At 44.1% G+C, this 23,114-nt stretch overlaps 1 protein-coding gene and 1 long non-coding RNA gene across 2 annotated transcripts; one reads left to right on the top strand and one right to left on the bottom strand.

Moving 5' to 3' along the window:
- The first annotated feature begins 570 nt into the window (after window positions 1-570).
- Window positions 571-23,073, top strand: SCARB2 (scavenger receptor class B member 2). Its single transcript, XM_040555539.1, has 12 exons — window positions 571-806; window positions 7,343-7,500; window positions 11,266-11,413; window positions 12,919-13,107; window positions 13,882-13,973; window positions 14,471-14,590; window positions 15,575-15,753; window positions 16,310-16,428; window positions 17,793-17,866; window positions 19,025-19,076; window positions 19,712-19,870; window positions 21,954-23,073. The coding sequence occupies exons 1-12, from the start codon at window positions 690-692 to the stop codon at window positions 21,990-21,992; spliced, it is 1,446 nt and encodes a 481-aa protein (XP_040411473.1). The 5' UTR covers window positions 571-689; the 3' UTR covers window positions 21,993-23,073.
- LOC121069394 lies at window positions 3,981-9,158 on the bottom strand. The gene is made up of 2 exons (XR_005819397.1): window positions 8,865-9,158; window positions 3,981-4,413 (listed from the first exon to the last, which is right to left on the bottom strand). It is a non-coding gene; the product is annotated as an uncharacterized LOC121069394 (long non-coding RNA).
- Window positions 23,074-23,114: the final 41 nt, after the last annotated feature.

Below are 23,114 nucleotides of genomic sequence, written 5' to 3'. Positions count from 1 at the left end.
GCTGCTGTGGGTATTTTTCCCTCCTGCTAGCAGTACTCCAGGAAGCAGTTACGGGTGGGAAGCCGGAGCAGCAGTGCCCACTGTCTTTTAAAGGAGAAAGGGATACATCAATTTATTGCTTATGAGAGGCTTAACTGATCTGTATTGAATTAGGGTAGAAGCTGATCCCTATGAAGCCTAATTCACTCTCGAGGCAGTTTCTGTTCCCTACAAGTTTTCCCCTATCCATATTCCTGAGGGGCAGCTGTTTTTCTGCTCGATTTCCAGAAAACCTTTGAAACACTCCTGCTGCATCCAGAGACGCCCACTAGCAGGTCCATCCCGAGCAGGCAGGAGGAATTCCTGCCAGCAGGAACGAACAAATGCCTTTTGGGACACATTTCCCCCTTTCCTGACCAGCAGAGCGTGGTGCAGCGACCGAGGAGGTCCCCGCACCACAAAGTCTCCCGTGGGCAGGGGCACGGCCGCTCCCCTCGCTCCCAGCCCACCGCCGAGACCCTCCGGGCCTTGAGGATCCGAAGCACGGATCGGGAGGGCCCGGGGAGGCCCGGGGGCTCCTCCCGGCCCGTCGGCAGGCGTGGCAAGGCAGCCGCCCGCCCCTTGCGCCCGGCCTGGGGCCTGGCGGCGGCTGTGGCGGCGGCGGCGGCGGAGGCGGCGGCGGCTGTGTCCCTGTTCGTCGGGCGGCGGCCATGAAGTCGCTGTGCCTCGTCACGGCGGGGGTCCTGGCCCTGACGCTGCTCATCGCCAGCATCTCCTTGCTGGTGGCGCACGTCTTCCAGTCCGTGGTGGACCTGCAGGTGAAGCAGGTGAGAGCACGGCCCGATCGCCACCCCCCCGTCCCTCCTGACGGGTTTATTCCCTCCGCAGATTAACCCCGGGAGGAGAAGGAGGGAGGGAAGGGGCTGGTGGGTGGCGCTGCCAGGCTTCCTCCTCGCCCCAGCCGCGCTCGGTGAGGGCCGGAGCATCCCCGGGGAGCGAAGCTCCCGGCCCTGCACCGCCTGGCCAGGTGGGGGCTCGGGCTGGGCTGGGCAAAAATCCAGTAAATATGAGTAAAAATCAGTTCTCTCGAGGCAGCTTTGCTGGCTGTGAGGCAGCTGCTGTAATGAGGGGCCCGCTCCAGAGCAGCAACACGTAGGGAGAGCAGGGAACACCTAAAGCACCCCTCCTGCCTCCTGTTCTGCCATGTCTATCATAAATTTCTTGCAGCTTTCAGACAGTGGCTTGTTCTGCTGCTCTGTTTATTGCTGCCTGTACAGCGCTAGGTGTGCTCTGGATTGAAGCGCATGGTAGTTCCCCAGGCTGGGTGGTGGCAGCGGGGCATTTCACCCTGCTCTTCAAAGCTGCTTGCAGCAAACTTTGGGAGCACCCATCCTGGCATTGTTACGACTGCAGAGCTCTCATCGTTCATGGTCTGCCTTAGCTGTTGTTCCTCTCTCATGCTGGCCCTTTGGGTTTATATGGTGGTCCACTGAAAAGGATCAATTGCAATAGTGTTAGAAACTCCCCTACTTGAAGCACTTTTCATTAGCTATTTCCTTTAAAATGTCTGTGAAGCATGTAACTTATTACTAATCTGCCTAATCTGAGGAATATTGTCTCTTATTCAGACAGGGAAACCAAGAGTGCTAACAAATGATGTGATGTAACCAGTGCTATTGTCTAACTGGTGACAGAAGTCTGCTTATCCCCTGTAATGTCCTAACCGATGCGCTGTGCTTTTCCTCAAGGTATTGACAGCAAGCATTTCCTAACAGAGAAGCTGTATAGTGTTATCTTACACCAATTTGGCTTAACGAGGGCATTTTTAGGCTGGTAGTCAGTTTAAAACAAGTTGCACTTTGAAATGTATCCCTAAAGTTTAGGGGATAGACAAAACCAGGCCTCCCTAGGTGTCGTGCAGCCTGCCAGGGTGTCAGCTGCTCTTCAGGAACTACTCGTGCAGGTGCTCCTGCAGTCTTTGTCCCCAGGTAAGTGCTTCTGCCCTGCTGGAGCACAGCATGGGGAATGGGTGGTTTATCCTGAAGTCATCCGACTGTCAGCTCATGCCTTCTCCAGGCAGTCTGAAAGGCAGATGTGAACTGATGTGAACGTCTGTGTATGCAAAGCTGTGTGCAAAGCAAGCCAAACAGTGCAGCTTTGCGTAGACATCTACAGTTCCATCTCCTATATTGCAGGAAAGGAGTCTGTCAGCCTCTACATCACAGCAGATGTTAGGGCTTCAAGTCTATTTCATGCTCTTACCACAGGAGCAGTGGGGTAAAAAGAAATAGTTTGGCAGCAGTGTAGGACTGTCAGGAATTAGGTGTGATCCTCCTTACGCGTATTATCTCTTAGCTACACAACTCCTTACCCTTAACGGTTGATTATATAAGAGTAACTTCGTAGTTACTCTGCAGAGCTTTCAGTAATGCAGGATGCAGTTCCTAGAGCTCAGTCTTTTCCTGCTTAGTGTTTTTCAGCTTGCACTAGCATGCATCTCTGTTGCACAGGATCAAGCATCTTGCTCCCCGTGCTTCCCAGTGACACCCTCCTGAACAGCTCTCAGCCCCAAAGCAGTGTGCTCCCTCCCAGTCACTCTGCTGATTCTGCTGCTTTCCACGTGCTTTATCCCACATGAGCTTCTTCTCATTTGTGTGTGGCCTAGGAAGTTGCTGTCTCTTGTGTAACCATGTGTGCAGCTTAGAAAATCTTGTGCAAATAGACAAATCTCAATTTTGCCTTCGCAATGTGGCAAGACTAGAGCTTTCTGAGCTCTCTGATTGCTCTGAAGGCCAAGGCAGTGGACAAGAAATGTCATCGGTGCTCATGAGTTTCATGCTGGCCCCTCTTACCCTCCACACCCTCTCTGCAGAAAGAGGTTGTCCTTTACATGGGGTAGTTCATGCTCCTTTGAAGGCTTTCCAGCAGTGCTGACTGATAGTAAATTTAAATGAATGACTGCGTTATGGACCAGCTGAAGCACCTGTGTGTCCAAACCCAGGACCTATGCAGCATTGAGGATAGGTCGGCTTGAACCAGGGGATTTGTGTGATGCATCCTTTCCAGGCAAAGCAAAGTCTGTTCGGGAGGACAGCAGGTGTATCGGAAGGCTGGGGATCCAGCAGGGCGTCAACTTTGCACCCCCTGGAAAGTCAGTAGGCAGATGTGTGGTGACAAGGACAGCGGAGCACCCTTTCCAGAAAGGATTCAAATCTTGCCGATTTATTCTCTGTCTCACTTGTCAGTCTTACTGGCTTTTTGTGAACTTGAGCACCACTGGTCCATCTTGTCCAGTATCTGTTAGTTACCAGAGGTAGCAGCTGAAATTCCAGCAAATAATGGGAAAAAAAACTGGAATGAACAAGAGTAAAATTGCTGCCCACAGGTGAAAAGCCTTCCTAGCTGCAAGCAGTGTTTGCTTTATGCTCTATATTTGTTATATGGTTATGGATTTTACTGCCATAAGCATGCAGTGTATGACTATAACAACCCTTGAGCTATGCACCTAATGCGAAACTTGGGCAATCAGCCCTTGTGCCTTTACCTCAAGTGTTCTGTTTATGCCACATGCCTCACACTGATAAATTTAGAAAATGGTTAGTCTTCTAACCCCTTGAAATTTCAATGGGCTTTTGTTGCCAGCTGTCCACAGCTGGATTGTCAGGAGTATTTGGGGCCCAAAAGGTCAGGGAAGATATTTTATCCCTTGATTTATTTTATGTATTGATCATTTTTAGATTTTGTTTAATGTGAAATACTAGACCGTGGAGGCTTAGACAAATGATGAGTTGAGATGCTTCTTTTGAACAGGCAGTTCCCAAAGTGCAGGGTCAGAAAAGTCTGCTGGTGTTGGTCTGAAGGTTTTACTGCTCCTTTTTACTGAAGGTTTTTACTGCTCCTACTGCTCCTTTTAAGAAGCTGCAATTAAGTTCTGTCACAGATGGATGTATAAAACTATGTCCTAGAACTAGATCATTTTGCAGTTCCAGGAAAAAAAAAGTATATGTATATATTTAATTTTCTGTACAAGTTCCAAAAAAGTTCAGCATCATTTTCCACTCCAATCAACACCACCAACTGCAATTACATTTGGGAGCATAAACTACGTTTTTTTTTCCTCTTTGTGAGGACAAGGAAACACCAGAGAATGCAACTGGTGCAAATTCAGGCCTGGCATGATAAATAAGTCAGCAGGACAGATGTTTTCGTACACTTGAGATGAATGTGGACTCCACTTGGAAACAACAGCCTCTGCTGTGCTGTTGAGTGAGGACACAGCATGATGTTATCTACTGGTTTTGGGTGGTGATCTTGCAGTTGGTGCACCTTTGCATCTCCGTGAGACAGGATCTCTGAGTCTGAGGCCTCTCTGGGCTACTGCCTGCAGGACTAGTGTCTGACATGAGGTTTCTGAATCCTCTGTGTGCCTTGTTCCTGCATGTAAATGTATCAAGAGAAAAGGCCTTGTTCAGTACAGCAACAATAACTGCAGTGGGGCTGTATCTTTTACATATTTCAGATTAAACAGCAGTCCTATGATCTAGTATTTTGCAGCCTTCCTAACCTAGCAGTGACCACAGCCTCTGACAAAAAAATGATTGGTAACATCAGATCCTACTCTTCTGTGAATCAGTCAGCAGAGCTGAACAGAATGCCATCAGCTGAGGGACATGGACATATGTTTTGTTCAAAAAAAACGTGCTCATATTTTTCTCTTAGGCCCAGGCTGTTTAATATCTTGTGGCAGACCCAAATACCCCTGATACCGTTTGGTGAAAAATTGAAGAAAAGAGCTTGCCATATTTTATTATTTGAGAATTTCATGGCAGTGTATCTGAGTCCTGCTCAGAAGTTTGTGAATCTGGGTTTACAACTGGTGTTGTCACTGTACAGAGCTAAAAATACACTGTCATTGCTGTGGGAGATCCAAACAGTGTTACGCAGATCCAGCAAATAAATCACCAGATGACTTGGTTTCACTACCCTTTTGCTCTGTAGCCATCTCCCAGGGGATCACTTAAGATTTCAAAATCTCAGGGACCTGCATTTATTTATTTATTCCAGAGAAAAACTCCTTCATTCCCTTCCTGTTAATGCTCTTTGCATGTAGTCTGGTGCATGTGTATATGTATATAGCAGGAGAGAAACTGATGTTACATTTAGCAATTCGTCATCAAGGTGGGGAGCTTCTTGTTTTTGGTCTAGCTCAGGAGAGTGGCATGGGGCAGTGACCTCCCTGCACCTAGTAAATGTCATCCCTCTCATAAAGGATAGACTGGAGCCTAAAACTGGAATTAATATGCCTGGGGCGCGCTTGTATTTTTTAAATGTTGACAATTTAGAGGGAGTAATAATCTTTCACTTTAATTGCCTCGTATGAGAGCAATTTGAGCAGCAGACAGGTGCCCTGAATACGCTTACTAGTTGATGGGGAATAGTACAAATTCCTAGATGGGGAGAGTTAAGGTCAAGACAGGCAAGAGTTAGTCTTTTTATCAGTGTCAAGCTTATGCTCAAATGTATTTCATGCACATGAGAAATGTGAGCTGTACACAACTTATGAAAGGAGCAGACATCAGACCTCTGAAACCCCTGACTTTGTACTGTGGTTATTTGTGTATGGAGAAAAGCTATCTCAGTTATCTCTAGGTATCTTAAATACATTGCTGTGTCACTCCCAGCCCTTTCTGGTAGTGTCATGGAAACAGCATGCCTGATTTAGTGAGATTTTCTGTTCCTGATCCTACAAACCAGCTTCGTGCAGGCTCTGTCTGAATACAAACGTGAGCCTCCTTGGCATAAGATTGCAAGAAAACAGGGTCAAAAGCATTGATTTGTGTAGGAAATGGTGTATACGAGATGCTGATAGTTCTGAAGAAATGCACGAAGCACCTGAAACATGCCTAACATTATTTTTTGTGGTGTTCACAGAATGCAGGGTTTGCAATTCTCAGAGGAAAGCAGTCTGCAACTGCAGAGTACTACCAGCTGGGTTGGCTTTCACTGCCATTCAGGAATACTGCTGCCATTCCAAGCTCCTGCCAATACGTTTTTCTTTTAAAAGGTCTTCTCTTTATCAAATCATTCAAAATTAAAATCTGCATGCAGAGAAAACAGCTCCTTCAGTGGGAAGGCCAAGGATGAATCCTGAGGCTGTAGCTGATAATCCTGTAGCTGATAAAGTTAAGACCCCATAAACAGTAACCAAGACATGGCAGCTGGCCAGTTTGCCCTGCCGTTGATTTTGTACTTACAATATTTGACTTGTTTTCTCAGAAGAATAAAAAGAGCAAGTGTTGACGAGACCCATTTAATTGCAAATTATCCCCCCCTCCCTTCTTCCGCCTACTAGTGTTATGATTTTCGAAGATACAGTTTTGTTTGTACTTATTCCTGAAAATTCCACTCTGCAAGCCTTTTTTTCTTCTTAACTGTAACACTGGCAGTAACAGTGTTAAAAACGTGAAAAGATTTGATTTTGGTGGCGGTGGTGACGCTTCTGTAGTTGCAGTAAATTTTATATAAAATTAAATGATAATAAAATAAGGAATTGAGATCTGTGTTAAGTGTTCCTAATAGAGCCACGTGCAGGTACATTTGTGACTTTCCTTATAACATGTGGTGGGTAAAGGAATTATTGAATTGTTATTTAAGTGCTTCTGTATTAAAATAATGATTTGCAGCTCCTGTTTTGTAGGCCCACGTTGTGTTGAATACAAAGAATCTCTGCCCTATTCAGAGACCTCAGAAAAGCATGAATCCCAGTCTGCCTAAATGAAAGAATTTTCTATCACTTACAGGTTTTCCTCCCAGGCCACTGAGAAGTGAAGTCCAATTGCTTTGGAGACAATCTTACAGCTGTACTGGAATGTGACATTCTTAGGCAAAGAAATCATAAACACAATGAATCTAAGCTTCTTTTCTGACCTTGTTCCTCCTAAGATGTCTCTTGGGACTTCTTGGCCTCACATTGTTGGTTTCCACTTCTTCTATCTGTAATGTGGGTATGTTTTGTGGTGTTTCACACCAGGTTAGGTTTTTGCTCATATAGAAGTGCAAGAGGATCATTGTGTAACAGCTGATAAGTCTTCATTCTGAAAAATGTCAGGCAGAAGTGTTTGTAGGAAGAAGCAGAAAAACAATCCCAACAGAAGTATGCCCCTAGGCTGGAAGCATCATAGCATATGCCTGATTTTGTTGGTATTTAGTGAGGTGCTTCAAAGTAAAGCACAAAGTATTTGTAGAGTTGGGGTCTCCAATCATGTTGCTTGTCCTTGTTCTGAGGACAGAGAATTCCACTCTTTCCTGTAAATGTTATTCAGCGTCTATCACTAACAGCTGATTTGTCTTTCTCATGTTTCAGGGAACAGTATTAAAAAATGGCACAGAAACCTTTGAAGCCTGGGAAGATCCTCCTCCACCAGTCTACATGCAGTTCTACTTTTTTAATGTGACAAATCCGTTAGAAGTGCTTCAAGGAGCTACTCCTCTTGTAGAGGAAAAAGGGCCTTACACCTACCGGTAGGACCATTTCACTGTGTTCACATTTCACTGAACCTGTTGTGTGTAAGGAGGCAAAGAAGTGAGATCCAGAATGTTTGGGATCCCATTCTAGGAGAAAACCTAGCTGCTAATGTGTGCTTGAAAATTTATTCAACTGAGAATGGTCGTATGCCACCTGCACAGTACAACTCGGCTGATACATCGACAGCCTGCAAGCAGTTTCAGATTCAGCCAGGGTCTTCTGTTAGATTTAGTGCAAGATTTTGCTCGTGTGCTGCTGCTCCTCAGCTGCTGAACACAGAGGAAGTTCTCTGCATCGTGGCCTGCTGTCTTGTGAGGGAAAAGGCAGTGACTGGTTGAGATGTAAGCAGAGAGGAGTGTTGCATAAAAATGTGATTCACTCAGAAACTAGTTCCTAGTTGAAATTGCACAACTCATATCATTAAAAATGTGGACAGAAAACTAGTTACAGAGTGGAACTAAAGGGAACTCCCCTAACCAGCCCTCACTATGAAACCTACTTAGATTCAGAAATATCTACTATTCTTACAGACGGCAGGACTCGGTAAGGCCACGTGCAGTGTTGGAGCTTATCTAGCCTCCATGACTCTCCTTCTGCATGGTATGGCTCCACACTGAGCAGTCTGAGTCTGCTGCATGTGGAGAGGTTTCAGTCCCCTTACAAATAAGTTTTCCTTTGGAGCTTCATTCTGCTCCACTGCACGCAGCAGTGTAAAACCAGGAGCAGTCCTGTGGCAGGAGGTGTTACAGTCTTTGAACTCATGGAGGTAGGAGAACCATGGCAAAAATGTCGATTTCTTATTGTCAGTCTCACTGGTCAGACATTCATTCAGACCAGTTTCAGTGCCAGAAGGAGTTGTCTCTGCCTAAGCTGCAGAATGATCAGGATCTGGTTGTCAGTATTTTTAAAAATATTGTAGAGTAAAAGGGAGAGCCTTTCGGGCTGCTTCAGTCTCTGCAGTATGTCTTCCCACTCTGTTGCTCTCCTCCTACAGCTCAGTTTTGCTTCACCCTCTGCCCTCAATCTTTTCCCATCTCTGTTTTTCATTACTGTGTCTGTTTAGCTTTGGCAAACTACATGTGCTACTCTGGCAAAATACCTTTTATTAGATAAACTCGTAGAGGTGGGGAAAAGATAGAGAAGCTTTCAAGTTCCCAAGCTTTCCTTCAGGTCTTTGTAGTATAATGCTGATAATTAGTCAGCAGGAGGATAAACAAGGCTGCTTCTAGATGTAAAAGACCTACATGAAACCTCATAGGCCCTTGCTTTTCCGCACTCCCATTCTCTAGCTCCTTTTTTCCCCTTTCCTCAGCATCTTCCAGGCGTCACACACAGCCTGCTATGTGAAGCTGCACCTTACCCATGAAGGAGTTTTGTGGGATGGACGGGGCTGCCTAGCTTGCTCCGTGCCCGAGGGGAGGCCCAGCCTGAGCTGCTGTTTTGTGGCTCGCTGCGAGCCTTCCCCTGCAGCACACGCCACAGGCTGGCTGCATGTGATCGGGCTGGGGCGGGCGACGCAGGCGCTCCCCGACTTGTTTATTGCTGAAGGAGGCAGGCTGCTCCTTCCAGCGCTGCGTGTTTCCGTTGCTCCTGCCTCGCTTGGTTTGCCCGCTTCTGACGTGTCCGAACAGGATTCGACTGTGCTGCGCTCTGCCTGGTGGAAGAAATAGCAAAGTTAAAAAGCTGGAGTGCTCTTTCCTAGCAGATTCTTTAATCCTTGCTTAGCTGCTGCTGCTGCTGTACCAGGCTGTTGGCGGTGGGTGGGGAAAGAGAGGAGGCGCATGGGAGGAGAGGGAGAAGGGAGGGATGTTGCAAACGTACTGCATGCTAGAGCCACAGAATGAATACCAGGTTAGTATGTAGCAGAACATCCAAAATGCTCTAAAATGAAGTGCATGGCTCAGTGTTTTATAAAATGGGCTACTGGGGAGAAAGGCTGGAAGGGAACCGTCCCTGGCAGGCAGGGGAAAAAGTCTAAGAGTGGCAGAGAGGAGGTGGGACAGCTAAATACAGTCTCATCCTGCATGGTTAAGCTTCAAACAGTTCATAGGTTTGACCCATATAAATTGTAAACCCAGTTAGTGCACACATAGTTTCTGTACCTAAAATGCAGTAGTGCTTGTCTTTTTAAATCCTGGAAGTTATATTTGCAATATATAAAATAATTCATTCTGAAGTGCACGCTGCTTGCCTGCCAAGCCCCAAAGAACACTTGAATATTATCTGGTCTTGGACACATTAACAGTTTTTTGTCTTTAACATCTGAGATCCTCCTCCTTGTGTCCCTAATCGGGGAGTATTATTTTCCTCTGCAGACTTTTTAGAGTTGGAGAGGCTTCTCAGGCTAACTCTGGCCTATTTTAGGTAAGACACTTCACAACTGTCCATTCCTATCCCCTCAGTTCAAGCCCTAGGCTATAGAGTAAATCGATGTGAAAGAGACTCTTGCCAGGTCGAGCTGGAAGTGTAGCCTGACCAAAATGTTCCTAGGAGGTAGGGATGCTGAAGAGCAGTAGATACACTATAGTTTTTGTAGGGGAGGTGGGAAATGGTTGATTTCTAAGAAGAATAATTTCATGGGCCCTCCCAGTTTGCTTTAAGTTAGAAAGACTGAACCAGAGTGATACAGCCTGTCATGAAGCTGCATTAATTAGATCTAGTGCAGCCAGGATAGCATCTAGGATCCGAAATGAACGAAGAACATCACAGCACAGGGTCTTGCAGAATAATTCACCTTTGCATCTTGGGATTTAAAATTTACTCCGGAGGCAAAGCAATGTAGAAGTCAACAAACTCTTGATTGAATGTGGACTGATGAAATATGGTCTATTTCACCTCACTCCTATGCCAAAAGGATCACACCATGAGAAGACAACCTGCCACTGCTGTTTTCTGGATTGCTGAAGATTGATATGCGTCTCATTGTGAACCTAAGCCTGCCAGTTCTGCAGAATTGTGGTTCTTGTTTGGAAAATGGTCCTGGCCATGCACTGAATTATGGTTATGACATGTGCTTCAGGGTGATTAAGATCTGACTCCCTTACTAGGCCAGCAGGTAGCATTTGATGTTTCTTGCCAATTGGACTTGTTTGTCAGCAATCCTGAGCTTTTTGTTGCTCGTTTGTAGCTCGTTTGTTTTGTTGCTTAGACAGTACCAGAAGCAACCTCCAAACCCATGAGCAGTTCAGGGCAAAAAAAAATCAGTTGAATTTCTGCTGCATCCAGGATTGCTACCTCACAATTAAAGGAGAAGAGCTAAAACGAGGCTTGTTCTGTTGTTGTGTCACACATAAGCCCAGAAGCCCTATTGCAAAGTACGTGGACACCAGCAGAAAGATTCTGGTAGGTTCTTAGGTCAGGTTAATGAGACTTAGGTGAAGCCTACATCTTATTTTGCCTGGGAGCAAATTTTGCCTGCAGCAAAGAGGCAAAAGCCTTATATATAGTGTCTCTAAATCCTTCTGTACTGTCTGAAATTGTTCTCTTTCCTTGGAGGTATTTCAAGACAAGGTAAAAATATGAAGTGCTATTAGGACGTGGAGTGGCATTTTTGGAAGTACCCTGTGAGGTCTAATTCAGCTCATGTTGACACAAAGGGGAGTTCTGTTGCTGACAGCAGCAGCAGCAAAAATGGACCAACTGCCAGTGATCTGAAAATCCTACCCTTCATGTGCTTAGAGCAGTAGAATGGCCACAAGTTGCAATTAATGTCATTTGTACATGTTTAACTTGCTTACAGAGCAAACTTTCTTGTTTTTCAGAGAATACAGGCCAAGAGTGCATGTTCAGTTTTTGGACAATGGCACCAAAGTATCTGCTCTGAATCCAAAGACATATGTATTTGAGCCTCAGAAGTCAGTTGGAGACCCTGAAGTGGATCTCATCAGAACAATTAATGTTCCTGCAGTGGTGAGTTCTCCTCTGTTTCTGCTTGGAAATCATCCTAACTCACTTTACACCTACAGCTTGTCACTCCGTACTGTCTCTCCCTTTGTGGTAGATAAAGGTGATTGAAGAACTAGAGAGGCAGCTTATGTCTGAGGCAGATACTGCATTCAGTTTTGGTTAGGACTGTTGTGGGATTTTTTTTTGTTACATTCTTCCTTCCCCATACACCTCTTGAGTGTTAGTACCACATTCCTGTGCAGAGAGCTGAGAGCTGACACACTTAAGAGATGAGCAGAAATCAGGCTTGTTGGGTTTTCGTGACCAAGTGAAATTAGGAAGTTAGTGATCTCAAATACGTAGGAGGAACTCAGACATTTGAATGAGAAGGCTTGGAATATTTGTTTGGTTGGGGTTATTTTGGTCAAAATGGCAAAAATTGCCTCCAGCCCTGCATCACAAACTGAAAAAAAAAAGAAAAAGTAGTAGGAGGTTTCAGATACCACTGAATGAAAAGATGCTGCAAGAATAAAGTTACAATTAAGACAGGCACCCCTGATCTGTATTAGGTGAGACAACCTTGCAAAGACAGTCTCATTCTGGTGATGAGAGGCAGACCATTATTTTTGGTCTCGCACAGGGATAGCGTGAGAACAGGCAGATACAAAGCTGTCATACCTTGCGAAGCAAATGAGACAGTACCGAAATACTTGCTGGTTGTGTAACTAAGCCTTTACTCCCCATACTAGTTTAGTTGACTTCAATTACAGGGTGCATTCAATTTTGCCTGGCATTTCTAACAATGTCTGTCTGATTTTATGAATGAATACATAAATTCTCTCTATATGGCATTAGATAGAACACAGTTTACTACGAGTTGCAAACAATACAGTCACTGTATTTACAGTTCCTCCCAGGCATTTGAGTGGTAGCAAGTATTATCTCTTGTTCAGATTTTTGACTGTGATGTACTGTAACAGGCTGTACTAGAAGAACTACAGCTTGGTTCACCCAAGGAATATCTTTTTCCTTTTGTTTTTGCCTTTTTTTTAAATACATGTTGTAAAATTACTACAAAGGGAATAAATTCTGGTATTGTTTGCATTTTAGAGAAATGCCCATCTTTACAGGCTTTGCTTTTCAAAATGTAAACCATAATTTCCTAAGGCTGAAATTCAAAGCGCATCTCCAGCTGTAATATACGTGTGAAATTCAAGCTGCTTAGAAAGCAGTTTTGCACGTTTCACTTTAAATGCATTCTTAAGCCTACAGAAGTCAGTCGCACAGAACCAGACTGATTGTGTGCCCATGCTTAGCTGAACAGGAATCTGCAGGAGCACATCCCTGGAGGAGAATAGCTGAAGAACCTGTTAGCCAGCACATTACTTGCCGCAAGTGGGAATAGTGAAACTGAAAATACAATTCAAACGTGTGCGATGCTGAAATGTGTGTCTGTGTTTGTATGCAGCTGTAATTATTTATTCTACATGAAATCTGACCATTTTTCACTGATTCTAATCCCCTGGCAGACTGCAATGGAGTGGACCAGGGCAACCTCTCTTCAGTTTGCCACAGAGGTGCTGTTGCTCCTATACCAAGAATCCCTGTTTACAGTTCGCACCGTGCATGAATTACTGTGGGGCTACAAGGACAGGCTGCTGTCAACCATTCATCTTCTGCATCCCGAGATCGATCCAGTGTTTGGTTTCTTTAATAAGGTAACTGGCGTACGAGACTTTCGGATGCTTTAAATTAGGGGTGATGTCATTCCTACAGAGCTGGGACTGTCATCACCCGCCAGTGGAGAAGTTTGCTCCCAGGCTGAGGCCAGGAGGCAGGCTGCAGAGGTAGCAAAAGGATGTTCCCTGTTCAGTTTGGCTGTGTTTAGGCACTGGCCTGTGGCACAGCTGCGAGTGTTTTATCTCACTTCCCTGTGTCAAATATGCATAAGCTTTCCAAGAGTGGATGCAAACAATTCCACTGTTGATTGTGCTCGCTTTGAATAACATGGCCTTTTTGGCACCACTTGTGCAAACTATCAGAAAATTTCCTGACCAATTTCCTTCGCAGTAATTAATTGAGATCACATGTTAGTTCTGTGCTGTAGCCATTCCTGGCTTCCACAGTGTCTCTGTAAGTCACCTTGGGCCGGGAGGACTCCTTGTTTCTCAGAGATATCTACAACACCCAAGTTATTTTCTGTGGGTTTATTTTGTTAAAGACTGCTTTTTCAGTGGCAAATTTCAAAGGGTAAAAAAGGCTAACGTAATGTTGCATTCCCTTCACTTGGGAGGGGTGGGAATTTAGCACAGTCACGTCCACCTCACTTATATTTAAGGTGAAGTTTAATGATTTGCACTTACCTCAGGGGAGTCCATCACTCCTGTGGTGGATTTGTAGTGATGGCAGCTCAGTCTCCTGTCACCCTGTTGTTACCAGTCAGGTGTTAAAGAACAAGTGGAGTGATTAAAAACTTACGTATCTGTTTGCAGATGAATGGAACTGATGATGGAGAATATGTTTTCCTAAGTGGGGAAAGGAACTACCTTAACTTCTCAAGGATTGTGGAATGGAAAGGAAAAGAGTAAGTTTTTCACTGTGGTTAGGCCTCTGTCAAAATCTGCCACTTTTCACATTTTTGTTGAACAAGAATGTTCAAATTTACATTCTTTACAAAAAAAAAAAATCAATTTATTTTGTGGTTGTTGGTAGTTCTCAGCAGCTCTTAGCTCAGACCAGGCCTCCAGTATTTCGGTATGGGTCATATAATTATGAAAAGAAGACAGCCCCTGCCCCTAGAGAACAAACTGCTGTGAGCACTCGCCTCTGAACCCTTGACTGCCCCATGGCACAGGTTACCCTCCCTGACACCCCTCCCTGGATTCTTACTTGCCTGGTGCCAGTTTAAAGAGAAGACAAATGCAATTTAAACCCATTTTAATTCCCCTTGTTGTTAGCAGAGCTGAGGCAATAGGACTTAGCACTGTACAGGTCTGATTCTTGTTTGCTCAGACCATAAGCTGGCCTGACCACTGCTCAGAGGTCTTTTAACCCTTATTCTCTTTGCTTTGTTTTCTTCAGGTCATTGAGTTGGTGGACAACAAAGTCATGTAACATGATCAACGGAACAGATGGGACATCCTTTCACCCACTGATTAGCAAAGATGAGAACATTTATATCTTCTCCTCTGATTTCTGCAGGTAAGAAAAGGAAAACGTCATCACTCAGACTTAACAGCAGTGCATTTATGTCCATTGATGTTGAGGTTTTATGTTAGGCTAATATTTTTCCTTCCATCGTTTTATTTAGCAGGGTTAGCGTTCAGTATTCATTTATGCTGTGAAGGATGAGAGAGATAAACCAAAAATAAAATAAATAAAGTAATAATAATAATAAAATCTGTATCAAATTAAGGATGTGTTATTTGTAAAGAAGGATAGAGTGAAAATTTGAAAGATGACTGGAAAGACAGGCTGGACTGTCTGGCAAGGCTTGTAATGAGGGGAAGAGGATTTCTATGAACCTTGCCTGAAATTTCTTTCTCTCTAAAATCTTCCCTTGTTCTGCTTTTTAGAGAACCCAGATTGCCTTCTTCAGAGATGTGTGACTTGAAGCAGTGCTATTTAAAATGCAACAATATTCAGAAAAAAAGCATGGTGTTTCCTTCTTTATGTTCCACCTGCTGGTCTCCTCCCTTCCAAGTTTCCCTGTCTGTGGAGAATGAGAATGATCTGAAATTCTCTATTTAAATCAATACGGATGTGTGTTATGCTGAATTCAGGACTCGCCAAATTTGTGCCTCCCCTCTGTTCTGTCTTGCCCAACCATGTTCCTTGCCTTGTTCCTCCCAGTAGCACGCACCAGCACTGCCTCACACAACGCATAATAGGAGCACGGGGACATGGCCGAAGCCCCAAAATGCTAAAGTCAGGTGTCAGTATCCCTGGAGCAGCACAGTTAGCACAGGATTGTCCATTTCTTGCAGCAGCAGAATGATGAGGTGTGTATGTGATGATCAAAAGCCTGTTAAATTTAACAGAAGATCATTGGAATGGGCTTCGGCCAAGGCCACAGCTTACTGTAAACTGAAGTAGATAAGTAGGCATCAACAAAGAGACATCTGCAGCAGATATTAGCATATTCTCAAGACTAACAAATCTGAGTCTGGCTTCTCTTTCTTGCAGATCTTTTTACCTGGTGTATGACAGCTCAGGAAGTGTTGCAGGCATCCCAACCTACCGCTTTGTGCCCTCTCCTATGGTGTTTGCCAACACCACCATTAACCCAGACAATGCTGGATTCTGTGTGCCTCCAGGAAACTGCCCTGGCACTGGGGTCCTCAACGTCAGCATCTGCAAGCAAGGTATGTTACCAGGCGGTGGAAACAGACTGAGAGGACATCAGCAGCAACATATTTCTCCTTTCTGACTGAAAGAAATGAGGACAGTTTGGTGAGGCCTGTAGGGATGTGACTGTACTCAGTGAAACTGGTCACCAACAAGTGGTTGGTTAGTGTTAAACTGCAGTAATGAGGAAATGTATCTGAGGGGAGATGTTCCTGTGAGATGTCATCAGCTCCAGCAATGATATAAATCAAAGAAATCAGAAGGAAGTACCAGGGTCCATACTGAACAAATATGGGCATTTGTAGTCTGCTCTTATCCAGGTAGCTGTCACATCTGCGTAGTTGGATGACCAGTGAAAAGACCAGCATGCAAGCCATGAAGCCGTGCTGATGCTGCACAAGGGAACATCTGGCTTCTTCTAAGGACTGGGCATCAGAGTTAATTCTGCAGCCCCAGAATGGACTTGCCTTTACTGTGTAAATAGCACAGTGCAAAGAGTTTTGAGGTCCTCAAAGACGTTCTCAAATCCTGTTCTTTTCTTAAATGGTGATTTTCTATGTTTTCACATTCCAGGTGCTCCCATATTTCTATCAGCTCCACATTTTTACCAGGCAGAGCAAAAGTTTATAGAGGACATAGAGGGCATGCACCCGACCAAAGAATATCATGAGACATTTGTGGATATCAATCCTGTAAGTACAGCCTTTTTTAAAGGGTAATGCGGTCAAATCCAAGCTCATGGGTTTAGGTCACCTTCTTGGATGATGTATATCGATGTAGCCTCATTGACTTCAGCAAAGCTGTGTTATTTTATGTGGAACTATTCAAATGTGCTTGTATGGAGCAAATTTTGCTGGATAACGGGAATTAAAATGCTCTTCCTATCATGCCTGTGCAATTAGAGATGCCAACAGGCTGGTATTGATGAAATGAAGAGGCTAAAATATTTCTGAGAAGCAGATGAGGCTACTTTTCCGGCTCACCCTGCCATCCCAGCCACTGGGGTATTGTCCTGACTGTATTTTCCCCAAGCTGAAGAAGCTGGGTATGTGGTCTAAGAGAACAGATCAATACTCAGAGAATGTTGGACTCAATTTAGACAGCATGGAGCCATGGAAGGAGACATGCAGAAGCATGGTGATTATGTCTTTCATGGAAGTTTGTGGGATTTTTGGTAATCTCGCTGTGAGATGTCAGAAATAAAGGAGCTTGCAGCTGATGGTCTGTGGTTTTACACTGTACTCTAGATCCACACATCTGAAGGTAGGTCAAGGGAGAGAGCAAGATCATTACTTCCCCAGTTTACAGAAAGAGAGGAGTCTGACTCATCAAGCTGCTATGGAGGAAATTGCATAGTTTCTCTCAACATCTAGTGCGGATGCTGCTTGACATCTGATTTGGTGCCAAGCTCTTTCTGTTATGCAGCTCTTTTGAAGTATTAGTGTAAAACGAGCTCTGCGACTCCTCGCTTCCATCCACCCCCACAGACTAAATTTGGCTTCTTGAGCAAGGAACATTATTTCTGTGCACCCATTTGCAACCTTTACTATAGCAGTGGCAATACTGTGAGAAGTGTTTCATTCTCATCACCTTTGTGGCCGTATGCTCCGATTCATTGTGGTCGGTATCTCTTTGTCACCCTTCAAACAGAAAGGTTTCTTTTGTGTGAGATTGCAGGGTCTTCGCACAGTATTCAGAGACCAGAACAAGCAGCAGTAGGTGATAGCCTTTTTCAAAACTACAGCTAGATCTGAAAGAAGGGGGATCACTCTGTAGCTTAAGTGTGGGTTCCCCTGTTTCTGTTATAGCCTCTTCACATCTACTTAATTCAGAGGCAGACTGAAATCTGGGCATATGAGATACAAGAGTATCTTGCAAGATTACCTTCCCTTGGTGAAGGGAAATAAATAATAACCCTAAGTGGATCTTATATTGCCTTGTCAAATCCACACCAGTGTAACTGTTACATTGTATTCTCCTAATGCCTACTATTTCATGCTTACTCTTTAAAAATAATAATATTAATAATAATTCACTGCTTTCTTCTATTCCCCAGCTGACCGGGCTTGTCCTTCGAGCAGCCAAACGGATGCAGATCAATGTTCATGTCAGAAAACTACCTGAATTTTTGTAAGTGCTGCAGGGTGGATATCTCAGACCTGATTTGATAGTCAAAGTGAAGTTGTCTGCAGTGTTCAGATGGAATATTGGTTGGAGAGAGAAAGTGAGAGAGAAATCTAGTCAAATCTTAATTGCAAATGGCAGTACGCTCCTCAATCACAGACCAAGTGGCTATTGCAGTTCCTTCTGCAGAGTAAAGACAGTATTCAAGAAAAGAAGTTGCTGAAGACAAGTTACACATGATGCTTGTGGTGGCATCAGTCATATTACACTGATGCAACTCCAAGAGAGGGTCTGCCACAATGGAGTGGGGCTAGAGGTTGGAGAGCTGCTGCTCACTGCAGTGAGGACATGCCATCCTATTCTTCACGGCTTTTAGAAAAAAATACTGCAGATGCCATCACTTCTCAGCAGTATCCACGTGAAAACCAAATGAAAAGGAATAATAACCCCTTCAAAGTAGAAGATCAAGTGGTGTGTCTCAAAACAGCCCGCAAGTCCTATCCAAAACTCAGGAGGGAGGGCTTAGGTCAGGCAGAGAGAAAGACCTTGCCTTGGTGACTGCATTGGTATGATAACAAGAAACCTTTGTCCTGAGACTTAGGCAGTCCATACGGCAATCCTTGCCACTTAGCTTATTGGCACAGCTTTGCCACATATTATAACTAAAAAAGAAGTGTTTTAATAACCCCAATCCTTATGGGATGGTCAGTGTTTCTTCACCTTGTTTTCTAGTGGCCAGGAGCTGTTGCATTAAAACAACTTAGGAGCAAGCTGTTATTTCATGTGTGCCAAACTTTTTTTTTTTTTTTTACTGTTCTGTGCATGTTGTGTGGACAATAGTTTCTGTGTTTTACAAGTATGAGTAACCTTCAACATCGGCTTAGCTTAGCATTCCTGCTGACTGGCACAAATCTGTCATTCAGTAAGTTATTAATGAGCCTCTTATGGATCCCTTTTTTTCTTTTGCCACCAAATCCGAAAACAGAAATAATTTAGCATTTTGAAGATTGAGATTGTTCTGCTAGAGTGGGGAGGTGAAAATCAAGTCCAGAGTTTCTCTGGGGACAGTTTCCTTGTTCATTGTTCTATTATAATCTGTCTTCAGAACCCTCACGTTGAAAAGTGGGAAAAGCATAATTTCTAATTGTTGTTTTTTTTACACAGTGAAACAGGCAACATCCGAACACTAATTTTCCCAGTGATGTATCTAAATGAGGTAAATATGTTATTTCTTTGCAGCATTGTGGCATGTTTATTCTTGCTAAAATACCGTCTTTGAGCTAGCCAGGAAAGAAATGCATGTTTTCCTGTTGCTTTGTATAGTGATAGGTAGGAAGCTGATGTTGTTTCTTACTAATATCCTCTTGCTGTTTGTTGACCATTGCATTAAGTTTAGTTCTGGAAAATACTCTGTCAGATAGGCTTTGTAATTGCAGAGTACTGGCCACGAGGAAGAGGCAGAAGGCTTGCAGGATCACATCTTTTTGTGTGGAGACATTCTATGAATGCAGTAGTAGCACAGTGTGTGCTGTAGTTGGATCACTGCCTTCATTGGATTCATGGAACACTCTAGCTTTGATGATTCATGCCATTATTCCAGGTCTATATTATTGCTTTCCTAAACTGAGCATTCAAAGTCACTACTTCCTTTAGAAATGCAGAACAGATTATCCCTCTGGCCACAGAAGGAGAGCTAAGGATTTTTAGAGGGAAGGTATATCAAGAAGCAATGAAGCAGAGGTGGAGAAGTGTGGAACTGTTGTTACCCTACACCTCACAAAAGTAAAATAGCCTAATATAAAGACAAACAGAAATCAGTCTTTCTTCTTTCTTCATCTTTCTCTGCTCCAGAGTGTTCTGATCGATGAAGCATCTGCCAGCAAACTCAAGCACGTCTTGCTGGAAGCCAGTGTTGTAACTGGAATCCCCTTTGTAATCATGGCTATCGGAATTGTTTTTGGGATTGTTTTTACTGTGCTCGTGTGCAGGTCCAGGGGAGTAAGTGAAGAGGTAAGTAGCATTTGAATTCAACTTTGCTTACTGTGTGTTAGTCTGTGTTTGATTTTCTTTTGGTTGATTTTATTTCTTCAGTATCTTTTTGTACACAAACATTTTTATGTGTTGTTTTTGTTTAAAATGACCTTTCTAGGGAGGGGAAGTTTTAATAGACTCAGAATAAATGCATGAAAACAAAGGAATGCAGCTAATATACAAAATGTGGTAAGGCAGGTCCTATCTTCTGTGCCTAACTCCCTTGCTGATAGTAGTAAAAAAATAAAAAATCAGCCTGTCTAGAGGACCCTGAAGGGTAAGATGAGAAAAGTTCACCATATTTGCTGGACATTAAATCACAGGCAATTGGACAGTGTTCTCAATAGAAACAATTGCCTTACACCGGTTGATTATTTTTCTGAATCGCTATGCAAATTCATGACCAAAGAACAGATGACTTTTACAGACAACAGCACGCAGATAGTTTTATCCAGACAATGCTAGTTTGTACATCTATTTATGAAAAGTTCTGTCACAAAATGACACGCTGACATTAAGGCTGTTAGTTAGCAATGATGAAAACTCAAACTTCACCCTGACAGTTAAGGCAGGAGGGTTCAGATGAGACAAACTGGGTACTCTAGTTGGCTGTTTTCTCCCTGTAGCTGCTGTGGTCTTAGTGTGGTCTTGCTCGTATGATGTTGGCTAAGTACCGTCTTAAAACCACTTGAGAAAGCACCATCACGCCTACTTCCAGAGCTCCCAGCTGCGCTGTGTCTGTGCTTCATCTTAGTCCGTGGGACCCAGTGCTGGTTAGGGGTGTGATGGTGGTGGCAGCAGTGGCGGAGAGTCCTCAGCCTTCCTTCCTCGAGCTTTGAGGAACTGATCTCTGTCTCTCTTGCTTCACTCTTGCAGTTCTCTCTGGGCACCCAGGAAGCATTTCATGAGCAGGGGTTCTCAGGACCATACTTCAGGTTCCCTTACAGCAGATCCTTGTCCTTTTTCCTTGTTCCTTTCTTCCTTTTTCTTTTGCCCATATTTCTGGCAGGCTCAACTAGAAAATCAAAACTGTCCCATTGCCTGAGGCCCCTGTCTCAGGCATTCCTTCCCCTCCCTATGTGCTGGCTTCATACCAGCCCTCTTGGATGTTCCTGGATGCTACACAGTGATTAAAATGACCAAGTGACACCTCAATTTCATGTTTTCTCTGTTACTTTTGTTGCTTTTCCTGCAGACGTAAGAGTAACTCGGCCAGTTACAGGTCTGTTTGCGATGCACCTCCCACCAGGGTGGTTATGGTCTTTCATCAGCTGGAATGTGCTATGGGGAACCGAGCAATCAGGCCTTTTCTTTGCCTGTGAATGAGCACATCTGCCATGCTGAGTCCTTGCTGAAATCCCTCTGGCTGGGGGATGTCCCTGACAGTTCAGTGAGCAGTGCCCAGAACTGAGCACACCACACCTCCAGATACACAGGTTCCCTCCTCCCTTTCATCGCTTTCCCAACCTGCTCCACAGGCCTGCAAAGATGCGGCCTGAGCCTTCCCATTTATTTTGCATCCTTAATATCCTACTAATCAACAACTTGCCCCATCACTGCCTCATATCTCACAGCTTCCAGGAGGACTGCTTTCTCTGCAGGATGTCTCTCGCTGTATTTCTTGCCTATTACCCACTGTTCACACTGTGAATCCTGCAGTGTGAGCCTTCTCTGGCCCAATTGGCATGCAAAGCATGATCTTGGTAGGCCTAATCCCTGCTTCACCTCACTCACTGTCCTTAGAGAAGGCAGCATCCTGCCCTCCAGTGGGAGCAAGGAGAACATCCTGGCCCTTCCACTTGCCCCAATCCCCTCCATCCCCTGGAGTAAGCAAATTTGGGACAGCTCTTTGTACCCCAGTGCCAGCCCCTGCCAAAGCTGCCGTCCACCCTCCAGCACCTCCCCAGCACAGCGGTGGTTCTCCTCCATGAAACTGCACGTAGAAGTAGGAGACGAGCTTTTTCCTATCCTGCCTGGAGTTTCAGAAATCCAGCTTCCCCACTGTGGAAGCTCTGTGATATGCCACATTTAACTTCCCTGTGTTAAAATTTCTTTCTTGCAGAGTACTGAAGAAGAAAGGTCCCCACTCATCAGGACATAGTAGTAGATTTTCTTTAACATGTGAGCTTGGAGAATAAATTATTAGAGCTGACCTAATAGCAACTACCACTACCCACCGTTGTCCACCGTGGAGAAACAATCGTGTCAAGTGTAAGTTTTTGTGGTATAGAGATGGAAGAGAATCTGGACTGTCATCAAGGAAGGAGACTTTTCTTACCAGCTAAGTTACAACTTTAAAACTACGTTTTAAAACTGCTCAAGATCCTGCTTTTTCAGCTCTGCACTCTCTTGTCCCTGCACTGACACCCATAGACGATCATAACCACTATATCAGTGAAAAGAAAAAAGGCCTGATTCATCACAGAAATGACGGGTAAATTTTGCAAATGGCCTTAGGAGCGTGGGCTGCAAAGTACCCTTGTAAAGACACCCGTATCACCCAGGAAGACCTGTCATATTTCCTGTAGGCCTAGTACTGTTTTTTCTGTAAAGTATTGCGCGCTGCTTACTACCAGTATGCACTGACTGTTTACTATTAATGTCATTGGTCTTTCCACAGAACTGATTTGTACGACTAATCCAAAATATCGCGTGAAACGTTTTAAGTATCTGTAGTTACCGGGGAGAAAGAATCCAGTGACTGGAAATGCTTTTACGTACAGACCTCGTAACTGTTCTAACTCTGCACACAATCCTATTGCATGTTAGTGTTACATTTATCCTTAAGATTTGGATTTTTTTTCCCTTCAACTAGAAAAAACAGAAGAAAACAAAACAAAACACAACATTTGTCTTGATGGTGGAAGGCACAAAAACGGTGTTCTTTTTTCTCTGGTGTTTGTGTCACGGTTCTCAGCTGTGTGGTTTAATATGAATGCAGATTTGGCGGTTACATTTATTGTTCAGGATAAAAGCACACCTCCGTATTAAGGTATGTGTAGGGCCTTGAAAAGCTGTAACAGTTTTTTACTTGCCAAGTGGAAACTTGTTTTCAGAAATTACAAAAGTATTTTTCCCATGGCGAAAGGGATATTCTAATTGGGAAGTATTTCCATTGGATCTAGATAGCAAAACACATTTTAAAATGTATTATTTTCTTCTAAATAGAGGTATTTTTTTTTTCCATTGTTTTGGTTTGTTGCTTTTTTGCCTAGCTGGTGCT

The sequence above is a fragment of the Cygnus olor genome, chromosome 4 (genome assembly GCF_009769625.2).
Source record: "Cygnus olor isolate bCygOlo1 chromosome 4, bCygOlo1.pri.v2, whole genome shotgun sequence".
NCBI classification, from domain to species: Eukaryota; Metazoa; Chordata; class Aves; order Anseriformes; family Anatidae; genus Cygnus; species Cygnus olor.
This window is presented reverse-complemented; position numbering and strand designations above follow the sequence as displayed.